Below are 25793 nucleotides of genomic sequence, written 5' to 3'. Positions count from 1 at the left end.
GACATAGGATGCACAGAGAGAGAGAGAGAGAGAGAGAGAGAGAGAGATCAGAGGTCTTTGGTTAATTGAGAGTAAAGTGAGTTATGAGTGGTGGGTCAGTGGTTTTGATGGCACCATAATGTGATGAACTGTGTTCTATATCGGGGGAAAAAAGCTAGAAGAATGTCCTGACTTGCTACGAAGGAAAGAGTCCTCTGGTTGAGCTTTTTGGCTCCACCTTCCAACAGGGAAATGGGTTTTCACACTCATAGGACCAATTTCCCCAGTCCCCCTCAATGTGAATAAATTTGAATTGTTTAGCCCAATCATATGGTGATTAATTCACATTTCTGGCCTGAGCATTTCTTTGTGGGCCATGGAGCACTTCCTTGCTCTGGACAACAAGCCCTGGAGTGTACATGGTACATCACATCATTGGGGGACAGCCATATGCTTTTCTCTTGCCCCCACGGGGCACACAGGTTCAAACGCAACCTGCCTCAATCATAAGAACTTTAATTGAGTAGATAAAGAGGTCTCTATAATTATAAACTGCAGTAGGTATAACAAGAGGCTAAATACATAGCTGTGGTTTTAATTAGCTGGTGCTTCAAATTAGTAATTTTGGTTTCAGTCAGAAATCGGGGATGTTCTGCACTGTGAAAGCCTCATCACTGTGGAGTTCATTCCCCATTACACCTCGCCCTGTGAAGCTTTCAATACAACGCCATGCTGAGCGAAGGAGGAAGAAGTTGGAACGATTTGGTTGCCTTCCAAAAGTGGTGATACTCTATGGAGATTCAATTCATTCTTGCCAGAGATAGGAGAATTAACTATTCTTTGGTATATGTGTTAAAAAACGCAGCAGGCACTTTGCTTGCAAGAGATAACACCCATGTGCACACTCAATCTCCTATTCACATTTTGTCTGGAATTTGGTAGCTAATGAACTGATGCAAAATGGAGCCAGGAGCCTCCCTCACAAATCAAACCCAGGTTGAAAGCGCCCAGAGTGCCCTGGCTGCTGGCCGCTCAGTGTTGCGCAAGTGGAAATATGTTTCCTTTTCTTCTCCTCATCCTTCTCTTCCTTCAGGGTTTTAATTATATCTTTCCCTCAGAGAAGAAGGAAGATAGTTTGCAAAGCCAAGAGACCAAAGCACCTCAGTTCTCTTCATGGAAGAACTGAATGTGATCTATGGGCCTGTCATTCCCGGCTGTCAGATGCACTGAATGAACAGATAGCTAGAAAGCTGACATCTTGCTCACATTTTTCGGAAGCATGAGATTTGGGCTCTTGTTTTTGTGTGAAGAGTCAACTGCTGTGGCAGGCGAAGAAATGAAGTGTCTTCCTTTGCAACAGAACTTCCTGGCTTGCCCCCCACTAAATACTGCTTTAACTTGGTGCAACTCCACCCCTGATGCTCCCCCTCTCTTTCTTACATTTGGACACACTGATGATGGGCTTGGGAGATGCATGGCCCATGCGTCGTGCTCAAGTCTGATCTCATGCTCCATGTGCACGTTCTGAAGATGTGACTCTGTCTGCTTGATCACACCTCATCCTCCAACACAAAGACATTGCGACCCATGGCAACCGGGTAGGGTTCCGATCTCAACTCATGACCAATGAGGAGAGATGTTGCCAACAAGTGTCACCCCTTGGATGGTGTCTGAGACTCCGAAGGACAGACTGCCTTCCAGGATCTGGACTTGTCATCTTTCTTGACCAGACGGGGCCCATATGTGGGGTCTGGGCTTGGTGTAGTGCTGTCAACCTCCTTTGTTTTCCCCAGATGGTGATGACATTCACTGAGCCCCCTCGTGCCTGGCCTAGCAAGCTCCTCTGTGTCTGGCATTGTTTGTATTGTGAAAGTATAACATACGTCTGAGCATTCTTTAAATGTGGCCACTTTTTTTTAAATCGGAGGAATGAAGTGTTGTTGATTCAGAAGATAAGGCTATCAAAGTCACTTTGAATCTGTCAGTTCAAAGATTCCTGTGGAGAAAGGGGGTGATTAAGTGTAGTGGCAACTCACACTCCACGTATATAAATATCTAGTTAAGCATGGCTATTTCATGCTCTGGGCTCTTATTTTATAAATTAAAAGTTATGATACTCATGAGCAAACTAGACGACCAAGGGTAGGCATTAAGGTCTGGGATATATTCAAAACCTGTCGACTCTACTCTTCTATCAGTTTATCTCTTGTAATTCCTTTAGCTATTATGTTCATTTGCATGCCAATTATCTAATTAAGTCTTAACATGGCAGTATTAACATGGGGAAGGAAAGCAACATTTGTACACCACCTGTTAGGCATTTTACGTATGTTTGTATGATTTAGTATGTATGATTTAGTTTGTATGATTTGTATGATTTGTATGATTTACATGTGTTCACTTCAGGTAAGATTTTGATCAAAGGCAGGGGAGAGAAAACCCAATGGACAAAATAAAATCCACCACTTTTGAGACTTATAGGTTATGGGGTAATAGGCACATTCTTGCCTAATTCTTCATTGGGAATCATTTCATACTAGAAAATCCCAGGGCCTGGAGTATATCTTAGATATTGTCTGGAAGCTTCTGTACTGATTCTCCAATGGGAAAACCTAAAACATGACGAGTCACAGAGCTATACAGCATTTATAAAACACGTGTGCCTTGAGGTCATCCAAGGCTTTTGATACCTTTTGTTGTTAGCTGTTTGCCATTCAAGCCAGACACTTTCTTTGTGAAGAGTTTCCTAAAGAGGCTGTCAGTATCCTATGATACAACTATGAGAAGGGAAAAGACACGCCCACCACAAAAAAGGAGTGTGAGCAAATAAGTGGTTCGGTGTTTTGTAGACTTCCAAAAATGCCCGTAAACTCCCCTATGATTTCGTTACAACAGGCTAACTCTGGCTGTGGGCTCAGGACAGAATTACAGGTGGCCTGTGACATATTGGTTAATTCCTTTCCCTTAGGACTCCATGACGTCTGGGAATTCTGAGCCCTAAGCAGTTGGTAACACAAAGCAACTTGAATTCAGTACTTTTTTGCAAGTGGACTTTCAGGGAGCCGTTAATTGCCTGTGGTACTCAAGTAGGGACAAGAGAAGAGGATTCTGGAACACTCACATGGGCATGAGTATGGTTGCTAATAAGCATGTTTTCCATGTTCTTCTATATTCCAAAGAACTGGATCTTAAACCCTTTGGGAGTCAAGAAAATGTTTCTCCACTCCCCATGCAGTATATCCATTTGGGTAGCCTTGGATTGTATTGTTTTTCTTCTTATTGATAACAAGAGAGATCTGAATGACACGACTAATTAATCTTTTTCTTCTTTTGTCTTTTTCTTTTCCTATCAGTCACTATGAACAAGACCGTAGTGCACTTAAAAAAAGGGAGTGGGAGCGGAGGAATCAAGAAGTCCAGCAAGAAGATGATCTCTTTTCTTCAGGCTTTGATCTTTTTGGGGAGCCCTACAAGGTAACTGAATATGTATGTAATTTATCTTTCTGGAAAATGGTTGTTTGTTAAGTTTTTGAACATACTAATCAACATTTAATCTATTTTTAAAGCACCCAAATCATTTCCAGGAGAATATATTTGACACATAAAATCTATAAACACATTGTATTTGGGGCAACTGCAGCTTTCTGAAGAAGTCTTCAGAGGCAAATTCTGTCCTCAGATTTCAACAGGACTAGTGAGACTTCCTGTTTCCGAGAAGTTCTGTCTCGCTCAGCACTTCCTACAGCAAACAGTGCTCCCTTGATGCTTTTCCCCACCTTGGCTATTGACAAGGCAGCCCCTGAAGACTTCATCAGAAAGTCAATGGTTGTGTCTTTCTCCTCCCGATCAGTGCCATCTGTTGCAAGCGAGGCCACTGTTTTCCTTTCCCGTGTTAGGTTGTTAGTAGCTGTGGAGTGGTTTGAGTGCTCTTTGAAAATCCTTGTTCTAGGATAAAGGGAAAAGCTGATCACTTTTTCCTGGTGGTTAATCATTCTGGATGAGAAGATTGCCTCAACCAAGGATGGGGTGCCCTGGGCAAGGGGGTGGCATAGCCAGGTGGCTTACCTAGCATAGCCACTAACACTCCTGCTGCTCTGTCTACAACTACTGATTTCACGATGACTGCCTCTGAACTTTCTATTCAGGGTGGGGCTTGGGGGAGGAAGAATCTGGTGGAATAGCTGGCAGCTGGTTGGTGTTTATTGAAATTTAGTAGCAGTGTAATTTTCCATAATGAAACAAAATGATGTAAGAGTTAAAACAACAATAGAGGGAAATTTCTGAGAGTCATGCTTTTAGAAGGGCACCAATTAGGGGACAATGACTTCTGGGAAAGGAAAGGACAGCATTGGCACAAATACCACTTTGGGGTATAGAGTAAGCTGTTGGGCTCAGTGACCACTGAGAGCAGAGTCTTACTGCCTTGTTCACGATAAGTGAGCAGCTCTTGACTGAGACTCAGGTGCCTTTTGAGTTCAGGAAGTCTGACAGAGAGAGTTAGGTTACCTAAACTGCTACTTTCCAATTTGTCAATAATAGTATAATCCTTAAAAAAGCATTTCTCCTATCTCAATTGATTTAATTTACATACTGCCTTTGAACATGTGTATTTTTTTAAGATTTTACTTATTTGTTTGACAGAGAGAGATCACAAGTAGGCAGAGAGGCAACAGAGAGAGATCACAAGTAGGCAGAGAGGCAACAGAGAGAGATCACAAGTAGGCAGAGAGGCAATCAGAGAGAGAGAGAGTAAGGGGGAAACAGGCTCCCCGCTGAGCAGAGCCTGATGCGGGGCTGGATCCCAGGACCCTGAGATCATGACCTGAGTTGAAGGCAGAGGCTTAACCCACCGAGCCACCCAGGTACCCCTGAACATGTGTATTTAAGGATATGATGAGTTTAGTGAACATTTGTTGAAGGCCCACTACATGCTAGTCACATCTTAGACAAATGCACAAAGAGGAGTAAGATATCATGAGCGATGGAAGGTAAGAGTGCAGAGCAGCTGCCACAGAGGTAGGCAGGCAAGAGGTTAGTGGAGACTTGGTACCTCATGCCAAGGAGACTGGACACAATTCTATACATGAAGAGAAGTCACCGCACAGTTTCAAGTAAGGGCATGGCCAGGACAGACAAAGAATTTTGAAGATGATGTTGGCAGTGTGGTGAGTTGGTTGGAGGTGAGGCAAAGGAGAAGTCAGATAAAGAAGATTTTGTAGTTAGCTAAGGGGAATTCATGGCAGAGAGGATTTAAGACAGCAGAGGGACAGTGACATGATGAGATTAGATGTCTGACTGGCTGTGGAAAATGTGAGGAGTAAATGATTCCCCTATTTCTGACTTGAGAAGATGGCAGTCTCATTAACGGGTTGTTCAGGAGGAAACAGTGTTGGTGCTTGCAAAGAAAAAGAAAATTAATTCTGTTTTGAGCACAGTTGGTTTGAGATGCTGGTGGGATATGAAGAGAGACCTACTGGTAGGCATTGGGTGTAGGGATCTGGAGATAATGAGAGTGCTCAAGAGAGAGAGTTAGATGTGAGCAGGGAGGTGGTCATGGAAGCTGTCAGATGACTGAATAAGGAGGACAAAGAGAGAGTCTTGGGGAGGAGCAGCATTTAAGGAGTAAAAGAGGTGGCAACGTAGACACCAGGAAAGGAATCTAAAAAAGAGTGAATGATCACAGAGGTAGGAAGAGAACTAGGAGAATCATTTAATAGAAATCAAAGGGATATAGGGTTTTATGGAGGAGGGATTTGTTAGTTATTTGTGTCTGGGAGGGCAGCAGGAAAGGTCAGCACTGGAAAGTGGCTGTTGGATTTGGTAGTTGGGGGGTGGGGGGATCAATGACCTTAGGAAGAGTTGTTTTATTTTGTTGATGGTGGTGCTCATTGTGGGAAGTGAACTGCCTGGGCTCAGGGAGTAAATGGGAAGCGGTAAAACAAAGAAAGGCGATAACTTTTTGTGTGGAGGGAGGAAGAAAGGAAGGTAGGTTAGAACCTGAGGGGAGAAATTTTATGGAAAGAGGCTCTTTTTTCATAATGGGAAAAATGTGAACATGTTCAAAGATTGATGGGAAAGACCAGACGTCAGTCAAAAGGGAGAGGGTAAAGGGACAGGAGGAAGAGGTGACGGTGAGTGGAGCAGGGTCCCAGAGGAGATGAGCAGGCACAAAGTCAAGAGTGTGTGAAGAGTGACTAGCCATGGCAAGACATTGTGGCCTTCATTTTTTCCAGAAAATGGAAGAGAGGTCAAAGGATGATAGGTGCCTTATCCCTTCTTAAGAAAGGAATAACCAGATGAGTTTTATGTCTTAACTTTGGTTGAGTTAGAAAAAGGAGGTTTACTCAAAGAGTCATTCTTAAAGTTTGAAGTCTATTCCATGCTCAATGTTATTAATATGATGAGGTGTAGAGCCCTTGGTTTATCCCCTCTTTATAACTTAAATCATGTTGAATTAATGGTCTTGTACCTTTAAGGTAAATGCCATCTCTTACTAAAAAGGACTGTAATATAGATACATATTTATTTTTAGATGTCAGCAGTGTGTTTTTGAGTAGGCAGTTTAAAAAAAAAAACTGTCATCAACATGGCCAGAGTTTTCAGAAGTCATCTGTCTTGCTATGACAAGAGTGCATCAGGTAGAGATGCTAGGAGGGAACATTCATCTAGCTCAGGGCCAGGCCTATTGTGTGATTAGTAGCCTGTTGCCTTTCTGTTTCTCAACAGGTGAGAGAGGTTGTGATTCAGTTGAGACTGTATAGGAGAGGAATTGAGCTAACAGTTGGTGACCTAGTGATTCTGTTTCTTTCACCATTGCTTTGATGATCAGCCACCATCTTGTACTGTGTCCATGTTCAGGATTCCCTGAAAAATCACTAGAGGGTTTGCTTTCCCTTCCCCCTCCCCTAGATGATGATACTAGAACTGATGTTCCCCTCCATCAGCTCCCTAGACCTGGACTGGTGTGGACACCCTTGGGGTATCTGGACATGCCAGTAGCAGTGGAAGTGTTAGAGCTGGTCCATGGTCCATTGGTAGAGACAAGGAAATACCTCGACCCTTCCTTAGGGTTGTGGTAGGAATACTTATCAAATTAAAAATCAAAACTCCTGGTGGTGGATCAGGACTTTCAGGCAATTTCTTGCCACCCTAAAACCTAAAACATGACCTATTAAGTTATCCAGTAGTGTTGGTAGCTTGTGAAGTAGCCAATAAGCATCAGTCCCTAAGACCCACTGCCTTTCTCAGCAGTTAGAATAAATGGTGATCTCTCATCATCCTGGCTGATTTCTTTCCTTTTTTTGCTTCACCCCTACCATTCCCAGAATGGAAAAGATGTTGACCACCCCTACATTCGGTTGGTGATGGGGAACTTCTCCATGGGGCTGCTTCTATTGCGTATAACTTTCAAATCTGACTTTGTGCTATGGTGTTGAGAAGGATGCCTTCAAAAGCACTTGAAGAACCTGAAGCTATTTGACATGTCTAGGCCAGTGTGGAAAGACTGGGAAGGCTGAGGAACTGGTGTGTAGCAAGTGGCTGCTATCTGCCAGACACATGCTAGGGCTTTACATGGGCCTGTTTAGTCCTTCCAACAACTGGAGTACTCGTTTTCCTTGTGTGGCCCACAAGGAATCTGAGGCTCAGAGAGGAGAAGTGGCTTCTCTACAGCTTCATATCTGTGCCAGCAGTGAATCTAGAACCCAGTTATGTGGTTCATTACCTGTAACAGGAAGCTGTTGATCTTCCCACAGGAGGTGAGAAGACCTGATAAGCTTACCTACCTCCTGTGTGACTTTGGTGAAGAAAGTTCATTCCTCTGACTTATAGTTTCCTCCTCTCTGAAGTGAATAATAATACCTGATATGAAGTAATCCCTGATAATAATAATAAGCAACAACCACAGCTGACATTGTATAGCTCTTTCCACTCTATGAGAATGAGGAAAGTGAGGCACAGAGAGATTAAGTGGCTTATCCAAGGTCATTTTTATTGGGGAGGTAGAAGCCAGACTGAGATCAGAGCTGCTCTCCTGACTCATGTAATTGTTGTAAGGATCAAATCAAATGAACCGGGGACCTTGCTTTGAAATCTGGAAAGTGCTGTACAAGTTCAAGATGTTAATGTTATTATAATTAAAGAAAGAAATAGCAACTTACATCTTAGAGAGATTAACTATAAAAATATTACAATTAGGAAAAAAGGAATTACTAAATCATATACATTAGCTACAGTGAAATAAAGGGGAAAAATGAGCCTCAAAACCTAAATTATTTTGCTACTTTTTATTAAAAGAAATACGATGGTACAATTGCCTCCTAGTACATTAATCTTGCAATGAACTTCTACTACTGATTTGTAGATAGCATTAGAAGCAAACTGAGGCAACTTTGCATTTCTTAGAATAATGAGGCAGAAAGCTTCAATGTGAAGGAGTGTTGTTAGTCATGGGCCACAAACCAGACATATAATTTATGCCTGAAAATACTTGGAAAATGCATTTCCTTGATGATGAAGAAATTGTGATTATTTAGAAAATAAGAGCTGCAGAGGTTACCTTTAAGAATCAACCAATGATCTAGAATGGGAAGTAAAGAACTGGCCAATGGAAAGAAGCCTACAATTGAAAGAAATGGCCAACTTTCATTTTTGCCATTTTTATAATGTCCAATCAAAACTGCCAAGAATACCTTGCTCCTTAATAGGATTACTAAGAATCCAGAAAGAACATTCAGTGCAAATCAAGTCTCTGTGGTCTGTAGTCATCCCCATTGTGTAGGGGCATAGAAATGCGTTTCAGGCCCCACTGGGTTTTCTATCCAGTGGCTCTCCTATCTACATCTAGAGTAATTTAAAAAACTTGTTGACACTTACCCAGCACCGGTGGTGGAAAGGCAGAGAGGTGAATCAGGTGACCTGGACTGTCCTGCGAATTATTATTTGGAGATTGAGACTATGTGTCTGTGTGTCCTCTGTGCCTAACCCCTCCTCGTGACTGTTTTGAATTTACCAGTATGTGTCTTAAGCATGGCCGTGGTAATTCCTACTTGTAGCCACAGCACGTCTGTTTTGCAAAGCATATGGATCTTCCTTCAATCAGAAACTCAGAAAGTGTCGCCAGTGAACTCAACCTTGAACTGTCTGCTTCGCAGTTCTGCTCACAAGTCCCTCTGAGACTGTTGCTCTGTGAGGAAGCTAGTCTAAGGGAGTTGACACCCTTTCATTCCTCCAAGGTATCCCAGCTCTGGCCCTGTGTCGTCTGTGTCCAGGAAAACCCCACACCTGGAGCTCTTAGTTTAGCCCCCCAACTCCACATAGAGATATGCCTTCACTGAGTTAGACTTTAATGCAGTGCTCTTTTTTTAGTCATCATAAGAATAAGCCACATGAAGAACATCTTTGCATCTTCTGTGAAGTTGGTGCTAAAAAATTTGTTTTATTATTAAAAGGTTTTTTTAAAAAGATTTATTTATTTGAGAGAGCAAGAGAGAGAGAGAGCAGGGGGAGGAGCAGAAGGAGGGATGGAATGAGAGGGAGACAATCTCAAGGAGACTTCACACTTAGTGAGGAGCCCCACACAGGCCTTGAGCTCATGACCCATGAGATCATGACCTGAGTAAAAATCAAGAGACAGATGCTTAACTGACTGTACCACCCAGTTACCCCATGTTCAAAGGTTCTTATAACTGAACCAATGAGAAGAATTCTTTTTTACATTTTAGTATCTGGCAACCATTTGTCTTATTTAATAAATTAAGATATGCTTCCTTTCATCAGACAAACATAATTCAGTAAGCTGTGAGTTTTTCTTTTTTTTCTTAGCTACCAGGAAGTTCAAAGTTCAATTTAATGTTCAATCATAGTAACCAAGTCAGCCTGACTTTTGCTTTTCTATTTGTTTATTTACTCTAAGCTATCGCAAAGCCTTTATTTTGATATAGGTAGGATATGACTTATAATTGGATTCAATTTGTGTCAGCAACAATTTTTTGAGTATCTGATATGCACCTGACCTGGTGCTTAGTCCTGAACTGAGGTGAATGAAAGGTGGTCTCTGACCTTTAAGAGCTTATAGTTTTATGCAGAAAAATAAATCATTGCTATAGTATACCCTATATGGTGGGAGGTTGATTTTCTAGACCTATTCAGAGAACTTTAGTTTTCCTCTAATTTTGTTTAAGTAGACATAATTTTAGACATTGGCTGGTTTATAAGTTCTAATTTTAAACATATTTTAAAACCTAGAGATGGGGAAAAAAACCTCAGCTTGCATTGGAAAGCCAGATCATTATAACAGTAGAAGTAAATGAAGAGATATTCAAACTTAACCAAGGTTCTCTCCATTGAAGAAAAGATGAGCACATCCCGTTTATTTACTGTTGAACGGGAACAGGAATGTGACTAGCTTGCTTGCAAGCAAATGAGTCTTAAGATTCTTGAGTCTTGATTATGTTGACCTGGAGAGAGTGAATTACTTTTCAAGAATCTGAGGTATTGTCCTGGTCTCTTTGACATCTCAAGGCAAGGTTCTGATGCTGTAGAGCTTAGTTTCAATGGAAGTTCAATGAGCTTTCAATAGAAGTCCAGTAAACTCCCAAAGAAAGTTCAGTCCGTTGAATTTGGAGCTTTCGGCTAGCTAAGGCAAAAAGAGAAAAGTTCTTATAGAATTCTTTTTGTGTGAAGGAAGGAAGCAACATCCAAATTCATTAAATGAGGCAGTGTAAAACAAAGGCATTTAACATGAGAAACAACATGGTGTTGTCTCCCCCTTTGCTGGGTCAGATCCTTGAAGATAGCCAGGTATTAGTGTTTGTTAAGCCATCATGTGACCCAAGAGGTAAACTGTTTGAGGGTCCAGAGCAACTCTGTAAGTATTTAAAGCTTGCACTAAATCCTTTTTTTATAAAAGATTTTATTTGACAGAGAGAGAGACAAGGATCACAATTAGGCAGAGTAGCAGGCAGAGGGAGAGGGAGAAGGAGGCTCCTCCCTGAGCAGAGAGCCCAATGTGGGGCTCTGTCCTAGGACCCTGTGATTATGACCCAAATTGAAGGCAGATGCTTAATGACTGAGCCACCCAGGTTCCCCTGAAGCTTGTATTAAATTCTTACTGGGCCCTAAGCATTATAAAATCTCTTTGTTTTGAATTAAGGGACTGAATAGGAGGGAGACTGGGTTTGGCTGCTACCCAAATTGTTGGTCATGCACCATCTATCAAAGGAGACCACTCTAACCAGAGTGCATTCTGGCCTTGGCTGAAGAGTAATTTGTGCCATTAATATGGACAAACCTAGGGATTTTCAGGGAATAGAAGTGATCTCTACCTGTCTCTATCTATTAAATAGGCCTTTAAAATGTACTTCTGAAAATGGAGCAATTATTCAGCTGAGGTTTATATGGAATGTTAATTGTTTAATCACTGCTTTAGCACTAAGGTTGCATGTGATGCAATATCAGATGTTCTTGTGGATAAGAAAACTGAAACAGACATTTATTGGATTTCCAAATTCCCCACCCCCAACAGGACCCTCGTAGCAAATATTGAGTGTACTTTTTCGTAATTTCTGGAATCCTATTTCCCTCACAGCCCTTATTTCTTTGGAAATGTCTTATATGACTTCACACATGTTATGAGTTGGATACTGCTTATAATACATGGAGATCGTGTTAACAACAAGGCCAAGGTCACCAGTTTGATTCCTTCTCTGGTTGCTCCTTCTTGGTATCCTTTACCGGCTCCTCTTCTTCTCTCGGTCGCTTAAAGGTTGATGTTCCCCAGGGTTCCTCCTGAGCTTGATCTTCTCATTCTGTATTTTCTTTCTCTGGGTGATTTCATCCATTTCCAGCACTTCACCCTTCATTCATCTGCACACTTCCATCTTCACATACAGAGAACAGCACACAGCCAGACAACCTAGGTCTAGACTGAGATCCCAGCCTTGGATAGGCACACTCCCCACTGGATGTCAGGAGCTTGGGCTGGGTTAAGGGCGTGTAAGAGTTCTGAGAAGTTAAACATCTATCTACAGTGGATGCTGTGTCATTGGGGAAGTTGTCACTCCTTCCTGCGAATGGAGGGCATGCCTATGGTCCCAGAGACCTAGAGGCTACATAGGGTGGGTGTCTTACCCATCCGTTGGTCCTGCTACCACATGGCTCCATGGAAGCCAGTAACCTTGTCTCACTGCAACATCTTGGGCTAGAGTAGTACAGCCTAAGCACAAAGAAGTCCTTTGCCCTTCTGAATCCAACAGCTTGTTTTGAGAACACCTTTGGCAGGTACAAGGAATAATAATAAAAAGTCACTTTTAAAGATGAACAGCTGAGCTTTCGTCAAAGTCATTTCTTCTAAGTATATAGGTATCCACCATTTTCTAGTTATGAAAGCTGTGCTATCTGTATTACAGTAACCCATGCAGCAACTTAATTATTGGAAGAACAAGCACAGCCATTTTTAACAAGCTTAGTATTTCCTATGGGGGATGATATAGCCGGGTCTGTTGATCGTCCATAGAATGATTTAGTTGCCAACATCGCTTTGGAAATCTGGCTTTGTTTTCATTTACGTAAGCAATAGCTTAAAATTCTTGAATAAATTTTTCTAAATCATTGAAAAGACACAGGAGAGCTTGAGTCAGTGCTGATGAACAATTGCACCATTTCAAAGTAAACAAGTATGAGTCATCAATACGTAAACACAGATGCCCCAGAATATGTGGGCAGACACTAGTAATTTATACAGTCCTTTGATTAAAAGGAATTAGATTCGCTTTAGTCATGTTAGCTCAATTAGATGTTGAGCTTTTCTAAACCAATATATTCATGATTGCACAATTTCACTGACTTCCTGATCCAATGGGCTAAGCCTTTTTCATGGTATAATGTGGCACAAAGAGCTGACATGTCAAGAACAAATATAAGTTGAACATTCCATTACAATTCCAGTGATCACTAAGCTGAAGTTGTTCATCACAATATGGAATGTAACCGTTCAGCTCATCTGACCTAAAATAAGTTACATTGCTAATAAAATTTATAAGTGATGTAATTTAAAACTTTCTCCCAATGAACACATTTAAGGACAGGCCAGGGAGCCTACAGACGTTAAGCACACAGCTCATTCCAAGAGGCTCTTTCAATAGTGTTACTGATTTTTTTTTCTTACATAGCACATGAAAAGAATGAAATTATATGGCAGCATGAGAATTTTAAAGCACCCTATATGCTAGTCTACTTAGGACATCTGTTTGAAACATTAACATTAGGAAACACAAACCTATTCATTCTCTCTCCTCCCACCCCCATCTTTTTGTTATTTTAGACAAACAAAGGGGATGCACTTGCCAACCGAGTCCAGAACACGCTGGGAAACTATGATGAAATGAAGGATTTGCTAACTAACCATTCTAATCAGAATCATCTAGTGGGGATCCCAAAGAATTCTGTGCCCCAGACTCCCATCAACAAAAATGAACCAAGCTTTTTCCCAGAACAAAAGAACCGAATGCTCCCACCTCACCAGGATAGCACTCATCCCTCAGCACCAATGCCTCCACCTTCCGTCGTGATACTGAATTCCACTCTCATACACAGCAACAGGAAATCAAAAGCTGACTGGTCACGGGATAGTCATAATGCTAACATTGTCCCAGCCAACCAGGCCAGTGGTCAGCCAAACAAGCTGCCGCCGTCTACACAGGACCAACCCCCAGCCCGACTGGAAGACTTCTTTGTCTACCCAGCTGAACAGCCCCAGGTTGGAGCCACTGAAGAGTCAAACGTGTCTGCAAAGGAAGACAGTAGTCTCAAGTCCAGTGCAGGGGATACGTTCAAAGAAATCTTTCAGTCCATCTCATCAGAAGAATCTGAATTTACAGTGCAAGCTCCTGGGTCTCCCCTAGTTGCCTCCTCTTTATTAGCTCCCAGCAGTGGCCTTTCAGTTCAGAACTTTCCACCAGGGCTTTACTGCAAAACAAACATGGGGCAGCAAAAGCCAACTGCATATGTCAGACCCATGGATGGCCAGGATCAGGCACCAGACGTCCCTCCAACACTGAAACCTTCCATTGAATTTGAGAACAGCTTTGGGAATCTGTCATTTGGATCACTCTTGGACGGAAAACCCAGTGCAGCCAGTTCAAAGCCTAAACTGCCAAAGTTCACGATTCTCCAAACAAATGAAGTAAGTAATTTTTTAAAGTTTTGTTTTTGTTTGTTTGTTTCTTCTTCTTCTTCTTTTTTTTTTTTTTAGTTCACTGTTCTAACCTCTATGGTCAAGTATTGACAAGCAGCTCTTATTTACCTTCTTGAGCCAGAAATGAGACTCTTCAAGGTCAGTCTGTGTCCCGATCTTCTGTCGCTTGTGACTTGAGTGATTACCATTCTGCAAATACAGTTAAATCTCCATAATGTGGAATGGCCAAAGACAAGGTCAGTCTGAGTGAGTGAAAAGTTGCACTTACGAAAGAGTTTCAGAGAGTGCACTTGTAGTCATATGTACAAATTAATAACACTGGATATTGTAATCGGTCGTAAGAAGTGTGAGGTCCACAAAAAGATTGGGAGTCACCATAGGCCTTCACTAGCAAATAGCATCTCATAAGCATAAAACACAGAAGCTCCTTAAGGTACAAGAATGTGAAAGTGTGATTTGCTGGTATCAGAAGTGGAAGGCATTCTTTAAGAATCTTGGTTTCTTGAGTGCTTGTGGGGCCATTCCTTGGCAAGATCCTAATGTTACCTTCCATGTCCCTCAGTCTTCCCTTCTGTACCACTGTCTTCCACCTGTACCTCCATAGCCCTCTTACACTACCTTGATCCCTTCTGTCGAAGCCAAAGTCATTGTGCTCAACCACAATCCCCTTGGGTTTAGAATGACTAAATGTCCTACCCATCTCTGGAATCATTGCCTTATAAAAGAGAAGTCGGAGGGCCCCAAGCCTCTCCCAAAGGAATGAATCGCTAATGATTGGATCCCAGGCCTTGTGGCTGCTGGGTTGGGGACATATACTGGGTGCCACTAAGATGCCACCATGTAAGCGGCTGCCTGCAGCACCGCCAGCGCTTGATTGGAAGAAGCTACTGCTTTTAGATTGGATTCCTGTTACTGGTGCCTAAAGGCTTGAAAAGATGCAGAGGAAGAAAGTAGGTTGAAATTTTTGCTCAATAGGAGGCCCAGACAGTCGATGTGAATTGTTGCAGATTCCAAGTTAGTGGGGTCTGAATTAGAGAAGTCTGACCATGTGCACCTCTGGCTCTTGCGCCGTTACTCATTACTCGTATTCAGCACACACGGTGATTGCAGAGGACAATGGGACCATGAAGTGGGAAGGAGGAGTGGGGCTGTGGATTGTATTTTTGGAATGCATGCTTTTCATATCGTTTCAACCCTGAGGCGGTTTTGCTTCTTGTATCATCATTCATCAAGTCTTGTCAAGCTTCCTCCTAAGTATCTCTCCAGCCTGTCAGCTCTTTACCCTCCCTGCCTTCAGAGTGCCCATGGGCCCCTGTGACGGCCCCTCCTTGCTGCTCTCCTTCCCTCTGGTCTCACCTCTCTTCCAAACCATCCTCCATCTGGGCTGACTTCATGGGCACATCCAGCCATGTCACTCCCTGCTTTGGATTCTTTTGTGCCTTCTCATTGCTTCCAGGACAAGGTCCAGATTTCTTAGTCCCGCATACAAAGCTCTTCACTCTGATTCCATGCTCCTTCTCTGACTTCCCATTTTACCATGTCTTCACATGCAGACGAAGTCTCAGCATCGTGGAGCTACCTGTGGTTTCCGGTCATGTCATGCGTTATCACACTTCCTTGCTTTTGTGCCTGCTGTTCTCTCTCCTAGAATGTCTTTCCCTACCCTCCCTTGTCTTCTGGTGAAATCCTGTTCCTCCTTCAAGTCTGCTTGATTATTCCTTTCTCTGTGAAATCTTCCTTGACTCCACAGGCTTACTGCAGCCTGCTTCCTCTGGGCTCCTCTAACACTTTACATACAACTTGACTAGCACTTTTCTTCATGTACTGTAGTCACTCATGTCATGTGTCTATCTCCTCTATTAGACTGTGAGCTCCTGGAGAGCAAGGGTTGTCTCCTTCCTCTCTGTATCCCGAGCGCCTAGCAAATGCCTGGCACATAGTAGATACTTAATAAATGTTTGTTAAATGAATGAATTTCAGAAATGGTTACTTGAGTACATTTTCTAAGCCATGGCATTAATCAACTAATATGAACCAAGGGAAACAAATACTAGCAAATCCATCATCAGTTTTATCTCTTGAATGGTACCCTGTCTGCCTATGTCTTACTCTGCTCTGCTCCTACACAGTTGTTTGGAAGTCCTCATCCTAATTTCTAGGGGATGACTTCATATGGGATCATAATGCTTAAGATCCAAACAGAAGCCTGCCTTGAGAGAGGAGTATAATGAGAGGCTTCTTGTCCCTTTTCTTGCCCTGATATCTACGGCAGTGCCATCACTCAGGGCTGGTCTGGGAATGGCACTGGTGCATCAAGAGGCCCATCAGCTTGTGTCCATACCTCGTTAGCCAAGTGACAGGTCACAGACCCAGTGAGATTCACTCCATTGTAATCTTCTCTCTTGTACATTCACAACATGGCTGACCCAGACTCAGAAATGACTTCATGCTTTTTTTTTTTTTTCCCCTCAGTGCTTTGGCACACCAATGAGAGGGGCATGTCCAAAGAGAGTCTGAGCTGTCTTCAGCTCTGGACATGATGATCCGAGGAGCTGCTATGTGCACTCAGCCTTTGGTGATGGTACAAATAGATTTTGGTAGAGCCTTGTATGAAAAATGGGTCAGGTCCAATAAAGTAATGATGAGAGATCAGTGGAGAAGATACTTATTTTAAAACCTAGGTCTCAAGGAAGGATTTGAAAAAGGGGTGAGACAGAGGCTTAGGGCCCTAAAGTCAGGAGAACATACTGGCTTCAAGAATAGTGGGAAACTGAGGATAGGACGAAAGGCAGTAAGAGGTCCAACAGCCTGCCCGGGAGCTTACAAGGGTGTAAATTCAAACATGGGCATAAATATAGACAGGGTGGAACATTATGGAGCTTTGTACCTAATAGATTGTATGTGGCTGAAACTCCGACAAGTCTGAAAATTCACCCTATCAAATCTGGATGCACTTTTCAAAAGCACTCAGCATGAGAATTCAGCCCCAGTCTTTGGTGCCAAGAGGTCCAGGCATTGGGATCTGGGTCTCCAGTCAAAGTAGCCATCATTGATGAGTGGTAGCGTTATTCCTTGGAGTTACTGCTAAAAGGGTTTGTCCAGAAAGCAGTCACAGGGTCTCTCTGAATACTCCCCACTCTGTCCCTGGATCTAGGGAAAGAGGCTGTTCCATGTATTAGTGAAGTGCTTTTGGGAGCAGAGGGGCAAAGTGGGGTGGGTGGGGTTTGAACACCAGGAAACACAGCATTCTACGATGTACAAATAAACAGATAGGAATATACTTGTGAGTTGAGGGACAAAAACCATTACTGAAATGGAATGAGCCTGTGTGTGTGTATGTTTGCTTGTGTGTCTATGGTCGTGTATATAGTGGGGAAATTTTAATTTCGGCCCATCCTCAAAATAGTCCCTTGGGGTGGATTTCTCTATCAATGATAAGGATTCTAGGAGTCTAAGCAACTTTATTGCAAAAGGTCAGCATTTCAATTGAAGTATGATTTTGGAACAAAGTAATTTGTTTAAAGACTTAGTTTTACAGAATTTACTAACATTCCAGGCAACTCCCCATCCCCAACCCGCCAAAAAAGACTGATATGTTCTGCAGTTGAGCTTAGGAGAATTTTCTGGGAACTGCATCTGAAAACAGTAAAAGACTGATATATATCAAATGGAAACTGGGGGTAGCTTGCAGATGGTATTTTATTAGGAAATGAATTTGTTATTAAATGTAGATTTATGTGTGATTTCATGACGTATGTTTTTGCTTACGTTTCTTATTAGGATAAAAATCTTTTGGTGTGGCTAGCTTTGCATTTGGGTGCAATTCGTCGGTAGCCTGGTTTGGGAAGTGAATAATTGCATGGAAATGAAAGGATCGATGACAGGTAGTATTTCCATCCTAGGTCAATAAGCTTTCATAAGTACAGTACTAATGGGTAGAGTGCCATCACCATAAAGGTTTATTTTCCTTACAGGCTGCTCTTGGCTGTGACCTAAGGCCATCCAAGGCTCTGAATGCCTCAACATTAGGAGGCTCTTAGAAGAGTTTAATGGAACTGATACGAACGATGGGATCTGGCTTTAGCTAATTTTAGTGGCTGGCTTTGTCAACCAGCTAAAAAGTTATGGCCCACATTTGTGACTGTGCCCGTTTTGGTTTGTATCCTATGCAGTGAACACCATGGGTATAATTACCTTTATTTATTATGAGGTAGATAGGAAGCTCAAGTCCCTTGTGTGAGAACTGCAGAAAACGCTGGGAACTTAGCATTTGTGTGCTGAGTATGCACGGGCATCTCCGCAGAAACCACACAGACCGCTCTTTCAAAGAATGGTGGATCACCAGCTGCTGTGTGCGACCGCTATGATCATTTTCCACTTGATGTACCTCACAAGTTTATTTAATTTTTTGGCTCATTCTTACAGAAATGAACTAGTATCCAGTCCGAAGCTAAGACAGGTCTTATTCTCACCGTGTTGGAAATGAATGAATATCCCTCTGGAAGTCCTCCCCCTTTCGGGGTGCCCCAGAGGCCTTGACCTTGGCACATATTTCCTCTGGAAAGGGAAGCCGGGAATGCAGATAGGTCATGGAGCCTTGTGTTGTTTGTGATGGTGAGGTCAGAGGTGCTGCGTGATTAGTAAGAGTGTCTTGCTCTGGAGACATCAGCTTTTCCTCTCCATGCTTTCCCCAGGCTCTTTATGGTTCTCAGCCATGTTCTTCTTCCTTGGTGCCCCCACTCCGCACTGTCCCTTGCCCTCCATTTGCTCATCAGCACTAGGCCAACTGAGGTCTAGAGCTCAGCTTGGGCTTAGGAAAGATCGTGAAGATCCCCAGTTATGTTTTGTTTTGGGTTTTTTTTTTTCCCCTTCTCATTTCCTCAAGTTCTGTTCGGTAGCATCTGTATTTCCTTTTCTAAGGCTGTATGTGAGTGATTCTTGCCCTTGGCATTCTGGAACAATATATGCTATTTTTTGGTGTTCTGTGATTTTAAATCCCTTGTCACTTTGAACATTCTTTTGGTTGGAAAGAAGCCAAAAGATTGACTTATTTTTATTCCACAAGGAAAAACTAAAACCCTTTAATTCCTATACCATGCAAATTTTAGTCCTCTTTTAAAATCACACATTTTAAAACATCACCATGTATTCATCATTTCGGTACATCTCTAGAAGAGAGTTGAAAGCCAATCTTATGTGAAGAAGCACGTGCTGTAGTAGCAAACAGGGTTTAGATGAGGTCCTACTGAGCTGTGGTTTCCAAATCTGGCCTTTACTTGCTCTGTGAACTTGAGAGTGATTTTGGCTCTTGTTTTGTGGGGATTTCACACTAGCTCACCAATGCGGTTTCTTCCAGCTGTCCATCCCTGAGGGTGATGGGCCCAAACCTGCCTTGTTTGTGAAGTGACTGCAGCGGTCCCCTTGTCATCCAGACCCCACCAAGAATCTGGGGACAGTGTGGAGGGATGTGATCTCTGCCTGCACCATCCCCTTACTGCCACCCCTCAGAACAGCTGGGGAAATTTTAAGACAAGGTAACTAAGGGGAAACTAGAATTGGATCCTCTTTGGGGATTGGATACTAGTTCGGCCCAGATTCAACTCATTTTTTAAAAAAAGATAAACAGTTATCTGCTATACTTCACCGGAAAACACCAAGCTGTGAACTCAGGAAATAGCCTGCTAATCCCTTTGTCGCCACCCACTCACATCATGAAAGATGGAGAACTTCTATTTTCACATTAATTCTCGGAAAATATTTTGACAGATTCAGTACGCAGTAAAGTGATAAGCTTTTGTTACGTGTGTTCCAAATCATCCTGTTATCACTGGATATATCGATTAGCTTAGTACATTCTGAGCCAGTCATAAAAACAGGCTGCTCACATTTTGTGTTAAAGAATAAGAAAAATTGGCAAGTAGATAACCATATTGATTCAACCCAAATAGTGAATGCAAAGGGCTTTAGAGAGGAGTTATAAACTCATTATGGCTCTTGTAAGTCTCTTTAGTATTTTTTAATTGATGTGAAAACAAATAATCTTTAATTAACTATCTTTTTAAGAAGTACCATGCTTTGATTACCAAATGGAGTTTATAATATAAGTGACTATAATAAAAAACCTCTCCCTTTTCTACTTTATCATTTACAAATGCTTTCACATACATTATCTTATTTTCCCCCACCTGTATTGAGGTGTGATTGACAAGTAATAATTGTGTATGTTTGAGGTATTCAAGATGTTTTGACATACATGAAAATTATGAAATCATTTCTATGATCAAACAAATTAACATATCCATCACCTCATATAGCTGCTGTTTTGGGAGTGCGTGGTGAGAACACTTAAGGTTTACTCTCTTTGCCAATTTCAAGTATACAGTACAGTATTGCTAACCATAGTCACCATGCTGTACCGTAGATCTCTAGAACTTAGTTATCTTGTGTAACCGGAACTTTGTGCTGCTTGACCAACATCTCCTCCTTTTCCCCTCCCTGTAGCCATCTTATTTGGATACTATTCTAAGAGAGTCCAGGATTATCATTATCCCCTTTTCATAGATAAGAAGTGTAGTCTGAGAGAGACTTAAGTTTTTTGTGTAAAGTCACACAGCGAGCAAGGGACTCTTCAGGGACTAGAAGCCAGGTCTTCGGTGCCATTTCCTTGATGGCATTTGGTGCCCAGGATGCTACTGTATATATATGGGTTAATTCTCTCAAAGTAGCTTCTCTGCTGGCACGTAAGGGGCAAGAGAATAATGAGCTGAATCTAGCTTAAGCTGAAATTCTCTTGCTGGATTCATATTTCAAAAGTCTGGGGCCAAGCATACCAAAAGAGCAATTTTTCTTGTGGTATTACAGGTTACAGTCATGTGTTTTTCATTTGCAAATATGGTGAGAAGTAGTGTTTTTGCAATATTCCTAAATGAGTAACATATGACACAACTTGTTAGAGGATCTTTTCTTGGTTCATAAATTTTCTGAGTTTTTGCCCATTTGGTAAGATGACTTTAGCAGAGTGCTCAGAGAGCATAGCTCAAATTTGGATTTCTGGGACTGAAACTCAACCACTGTGGAGCTAAACCTGACATGTGAATGAGAGGTCGGTAAAAAGCAGGCATGAACATGATTGCTGTAAAAGGTACAAGTAAGACTTCTCTCAAGTGCTTGACTAACCTCCCCCACCTGCACCAAGTAGACTGATGGAAAAAGCTTACAGATCATCAAATTGCAAGAGTAGTTAACAAAGGACAGACAGGATCCCTGGCTTGTATTTGTAGGTACTACGAGGGTGAGTCTCCCTGGATGTCTGCATAAGAATGCAGGTCAGCCATGGACGCCTGCCCAGAAAGTGACTGTGGGCTTAAGCGAGCTACATAACTCTGAAAGGTCTTTGAAAATGTATAAGACTCTGGAAATGGATGATATATTAGCTTTCTGGAGATGCCCTAACAAAGTATCATAAACTGGATGGCTTAAAATAACAGAAGTATGTTCTCACATGGTTATGGAGGCTAGAGATGCACAAAGGTGAAGGCAGGCTTGAACTGCCCCCACTTGCTCTACAGGCAAATCTTTTCTTGCCTCTTCTAGCTTCCAGGCGACCCTTGGCTTATAGCAGCATCACTACCATCTCTGTCTTTCCCATCACCCATCTTCTCCTTTGTAGGTCTCTCTGTGTCCTCTCCTCTTCTTGTAAGGACTTGGGTCATCAGATTTAGGGCCCACTCAGTATCCAAGACAATTTAATGTCTGCAAAGACCAGATTTCCAAACAGCCACACTCTGAGGTTCTGGGTAGACGTGAATTTTGGGGGCCACTAGTCAACCCACTATGAGAGGGGTCATTCCTTCACTTCTCAGACCAGGAATAGAGGGAGGCCAGGCAGCGTTCATTGTGAAAAACGCAAGCTGGTACAGTGGAGGCTGAGGACTACCCCATCTCAGAAGCCACTTCAGGTTTGGAGCCTAGTTCTCTAAGCTCTTCACCTTGACTGCCTATTAGCGAGATCATTTTTGTGGATGCATGATTAAAGTACAACTGTGGAAAAGTGATTTTTAAAAATATTTTAGGATAGTAAGAATAAAGGTGGTTTTTTTTTCTGATTAAGGGATAGAGAAGAAAGAATTTGTCGATGCAATGGACTCAATTATGAAGGAGAGCTTCGGTGGTCAGGCTTATTCTGTGAAATAAATATTTGCCATTGTGTGGGCCATCCGGCCGGTGTCAGGTACTCCACTCTGCCACTGTCATGTGAGAACAGCCAGAGATGGTACCTGAACGAATGGGCATGGTTGTGTGCCAGTGAACTTACATTTGAATACCGAAACTCCAATACCATGTATTCACATGGGTCGTGAGATGTTCTTTTGATTTCTTTCAACCATCTTGGAGCATATGAGCCATACATTAGCTTATGAGCCATACAAAACCAGGCAGTGGGCTGGATCCAACTTAGAGAACGTAGTATGCTGACCCCTGGACCAGATCTAGACAAAGCCTCAGAAAGCAAGATACATTTGGTATCCTTTGTGTGTCATCAACAGGAAGATGGCTTTGAGCAGAGAAGGGAGAAAGGTCAGCCCTGCAGCAGGTAGAGGGCAGGATCCTAGAGACAGGAGAGATGTCAGTAGTCAAGGTAGAGCTGGCCCCTGGAGTAGAGACTTCATTAGGTCTTATACAGGTGGATAAGAAAGCTCTGCATGCAGAATCAGAAATACCTTTCACACTACAAATCACATCACCATTTAGGAGGGTTCTTTTTCCTTGATAACTCATGAGGTGATGATGATTTGTCTTTTGCTGTCTTAGAATGGGAGTGCCTAGGTTCCTGGGGCACTGAAGTATGGATTTGAATTGAGTGTGGGGTGATAGGATTTTTTTTTTTTTTTAGATCCCAGGAAGAGCAAGTCATCCTGCACAGTCTGAGACTTTGTCTTCAATGGGACAAAAGGACCAGTGGTCTGTGGCAGTCTGCATGGGCTCTTTGGGGCTGATATGTGGGGGTGGGGCATTTGTACACGTATCTCCCTGAGAGGCCTGAGAAGCCGGTGGTCTTCTAGGGTAGTATCTAGGCTCTGAACAGCTGCTAGGAGAAAGGATCTGTCTTCTCAAGGCTTTAAAGATGAAATGAAGTTGAGCTAAGGCTTCAAAAAATTAATATATGTGGGTTGATGGAAAGAAGGGAGAGAGATCTTAGCCCGATCAAATGAACTAAAATAAAGCCTTAGAAGTTGGTGGAGTTTCAAGGGCCATGCTCCTGTGATGGAGGGATGCCACGATAGCTCGCTGCTTGAAGTATGTACCGTAGAAGAATTGTTACAACTGTGTCGTAATTTTATTAATGAGGTCGGGGGTGGCCAAGGCAGCTGCCATCTTGTACAGTCTCGGGAGTCACCATTCACATAGGCTACACATGTGAACAATGACTCCTGAAGCTGCTTTTAAGGAAATGGTGCTGGCTTTAGAGCAAACCTGCAGCTGGACCTCCCTTTGCCTGTCAGCATCTAATTCATCCAGATCTTCAGGCAAACTTACCAGTGAAGCTGGCCTCCTCTGGGATACCCAGAAATGCCCTCCCAGGGACCCACTGGAGACACAGACCAGGATGCTTACGCTGAGTAGGGTCTCACCAAGCGTACCTACATAGAGTCTCTCTGCAGCTCTGCTTGATTTGCTTGAACAAATGTGATCTTCAGATCTTCGGGATGATGAATAAATCTAACATCCTCCCAGGCAAGATTAATGGGTAAAGAAGATCCATGTTAGAGAATTCAATTTGAATCCACAATCCACCTATTATAAATCTCAAAGGAAATGGTCTTGTTGGATATGTGAGCACAACATTTGGCCCAAGAAGGACATTAAAAAAAAGTGTAATATTTTGAGTTGTTCACATTGAGTCTGATATTATGAATTGTGATATGTTAAATCTGAAAATATTGTCATCTACATCATTGGAAAGGTCTGTTAGAATGTCTATAAGACATTTTATTTTATCTGTTTGTTTTATTCATTCAATGATTCGACAGACTTTTATTGAGTACCCATTGTGTGCTGGGCGCTATGCCAGGAGCTTGAAGGCCGAGATGATGAAGACATGTTGCCTGATCTTAAGTAGTTTAAGTGAGGGGATGTGGACACAAAAACAGAAAAATCACAGTGAAATATAATAGATGGTTGTTGAGTATTCTTTGGGAGTGGAGAGAATGGTTAAGACTGTCTGAAGTGTTTAGGAAAGCCTCTTCAAGAAGGTAGAAACTGGTGTGCTGGCTCTTGAAAGCATGATTGGAAGTTGTCTTGGTGAAGTGGTGGTAAGAACATTTCCTACAATGTCAGCCTACATCAGGCTGTAAATGGGACTGGTGATTCCTGAGAGGCAAAATAATCCACTCTGTTTGGGGAGTTTGGGTAGAAGATTGGTTGGGAGAATTGGGGTCTTAGTGTCAGCCCTAGGTGTTGAAGAGCCTTTTAATGCTCTAAGCATGGCAGGTGGTGTTTTAGATAAGTCATGCCAGAGGAGGGATTGGCCAGGATTGCAGGAAGGGAGTAGCAGGCATGATAGGGCTGGTTAGGTTTTAGGCAGAAAAGAGCACTGAGCAAGCTATTAAAATGTTCCAGGCCAGAAATGCCAGCAATTTGAATTAGGGCCATTTTGGAGATTTTTAAGGTTGATTTGATGAGATTCAGGGATCAGTTAGATGGACCATTGAGAGGAAGCTGGCAGAGAGGTTCTAAAATGACTTTGAGGTTTCTAGCTTGGGCAGTCAGTGGATAGGGACACCATTACCCAAGATTCTTTACTTTGATACCCAAATCCTCACAAAGCAGGTAAGTTTCTTCTATCTCTTTTATTGTTATGTTGTCATGATATTATAGGCTTTGAATGTCATGATATTTGATTAATGTTTGCACAGTGCTTTTTGTGCAAGTCTTTGTACAAAAAGTCACGATTATTTTCTCATGCTTTGATGAAGGATTTATTTCCTATAGATGACTTTTTTGGTTCTTCACTTAAAAATTAATATCTTAACTCAGAAAAATGCTAGTACTTCAGGGAACATGGGAAACTATGCTGAATACTTTCATAGAAATCACAGAATTGGAAGTGACAATTTTCTGTAAGTCATGGAGTATATGAAATACCACATTGTTTTGTATGCTATAATTTTTGAAAATTAAACAAACACATTTCGTTGAATTTCTCTTGTAATGATTGCTGTGGACTCTGCTATGATCCTTCCAGATTTTTTTTCTCTTTAGACTCACGCTGTCTCCACAGGGAATGTGCTTACAATGGAGTGTTGGTGTAACTTTACACTCAACACTATCCTCCTCCCAGCCATGATACAATCTTCAGGGAGAAATTGCATCCTTTGACTTTGGTGGAGTTGGAGTATGGTTATTGCAACTGGCTATTTAGATAAATTGTTACCTTAGAAACTGTTAAGCTTTGCTTTCTTACCTTTATTTGGTGGACATGGTCATTGCCTTTTCAGTTAAGGTCATGGTTAAGGTGGAAGCAGGAGAAAGGAGCAGAATTGAGTTTACAACATGTTTGTGCTCCATGGTTACCAGGATTGAAGTTGTGTTTTTCAAATACAGGAAAAGATCATAATGT

The 25793-nt window shown here is 42.2% G+C and overlaps 1 protein-coding gene across 1 annotated transcript; it reads left to right on the top strand.

Moving 5' to 3' along the window:
- Positions 1 to 1566: 1566 nt before the first annotated feature.
- On the top strand, positions 1567 to 19699 carry LOC116862820 (AF4/FMR2 family member 2-like). The gene is made up of 4 exons (XM_032850244.1): positions 1567 to 1577; positions 3333 to 3453; positions 13301 to 14161; positions 19530 to 19699. The coding sequence occupies exons 1-4, from the start codon at positions 1567 to 1569 to the stop codon at positions 19578 to 19580; spliced, it is 1044 nt and encodes a 347-aa protein (XP_032706135.1). The 3' UTR covers positions 19581 to 19699.
- Positions 19700 to 25793: the final 6094 nt, after the last annotated feature.

Source organism: Lontra canadensis, unplaced genomic scaffold (assembly GCF_010015895.1).
Source record: "Lontra canadensis isolate GAN:19392208 unplaced genomic scaffold, GSC_riverotter_1.0 scaffold346, whole genome shotgun sequence".
In the NCBI taxonomy this organism is placed as follows: domain Eukaryota; kingdom Metazoa; phylum Chordata; class Mammalia; order Carnivora; family Mustelidae; genus Lontra; species Lontra canadensis.
The sequence above is the reverse complement of the archived record's forward strand: the minus strand, read 5'-3'. Positions and strand labels throughout refer to the sequence as shown.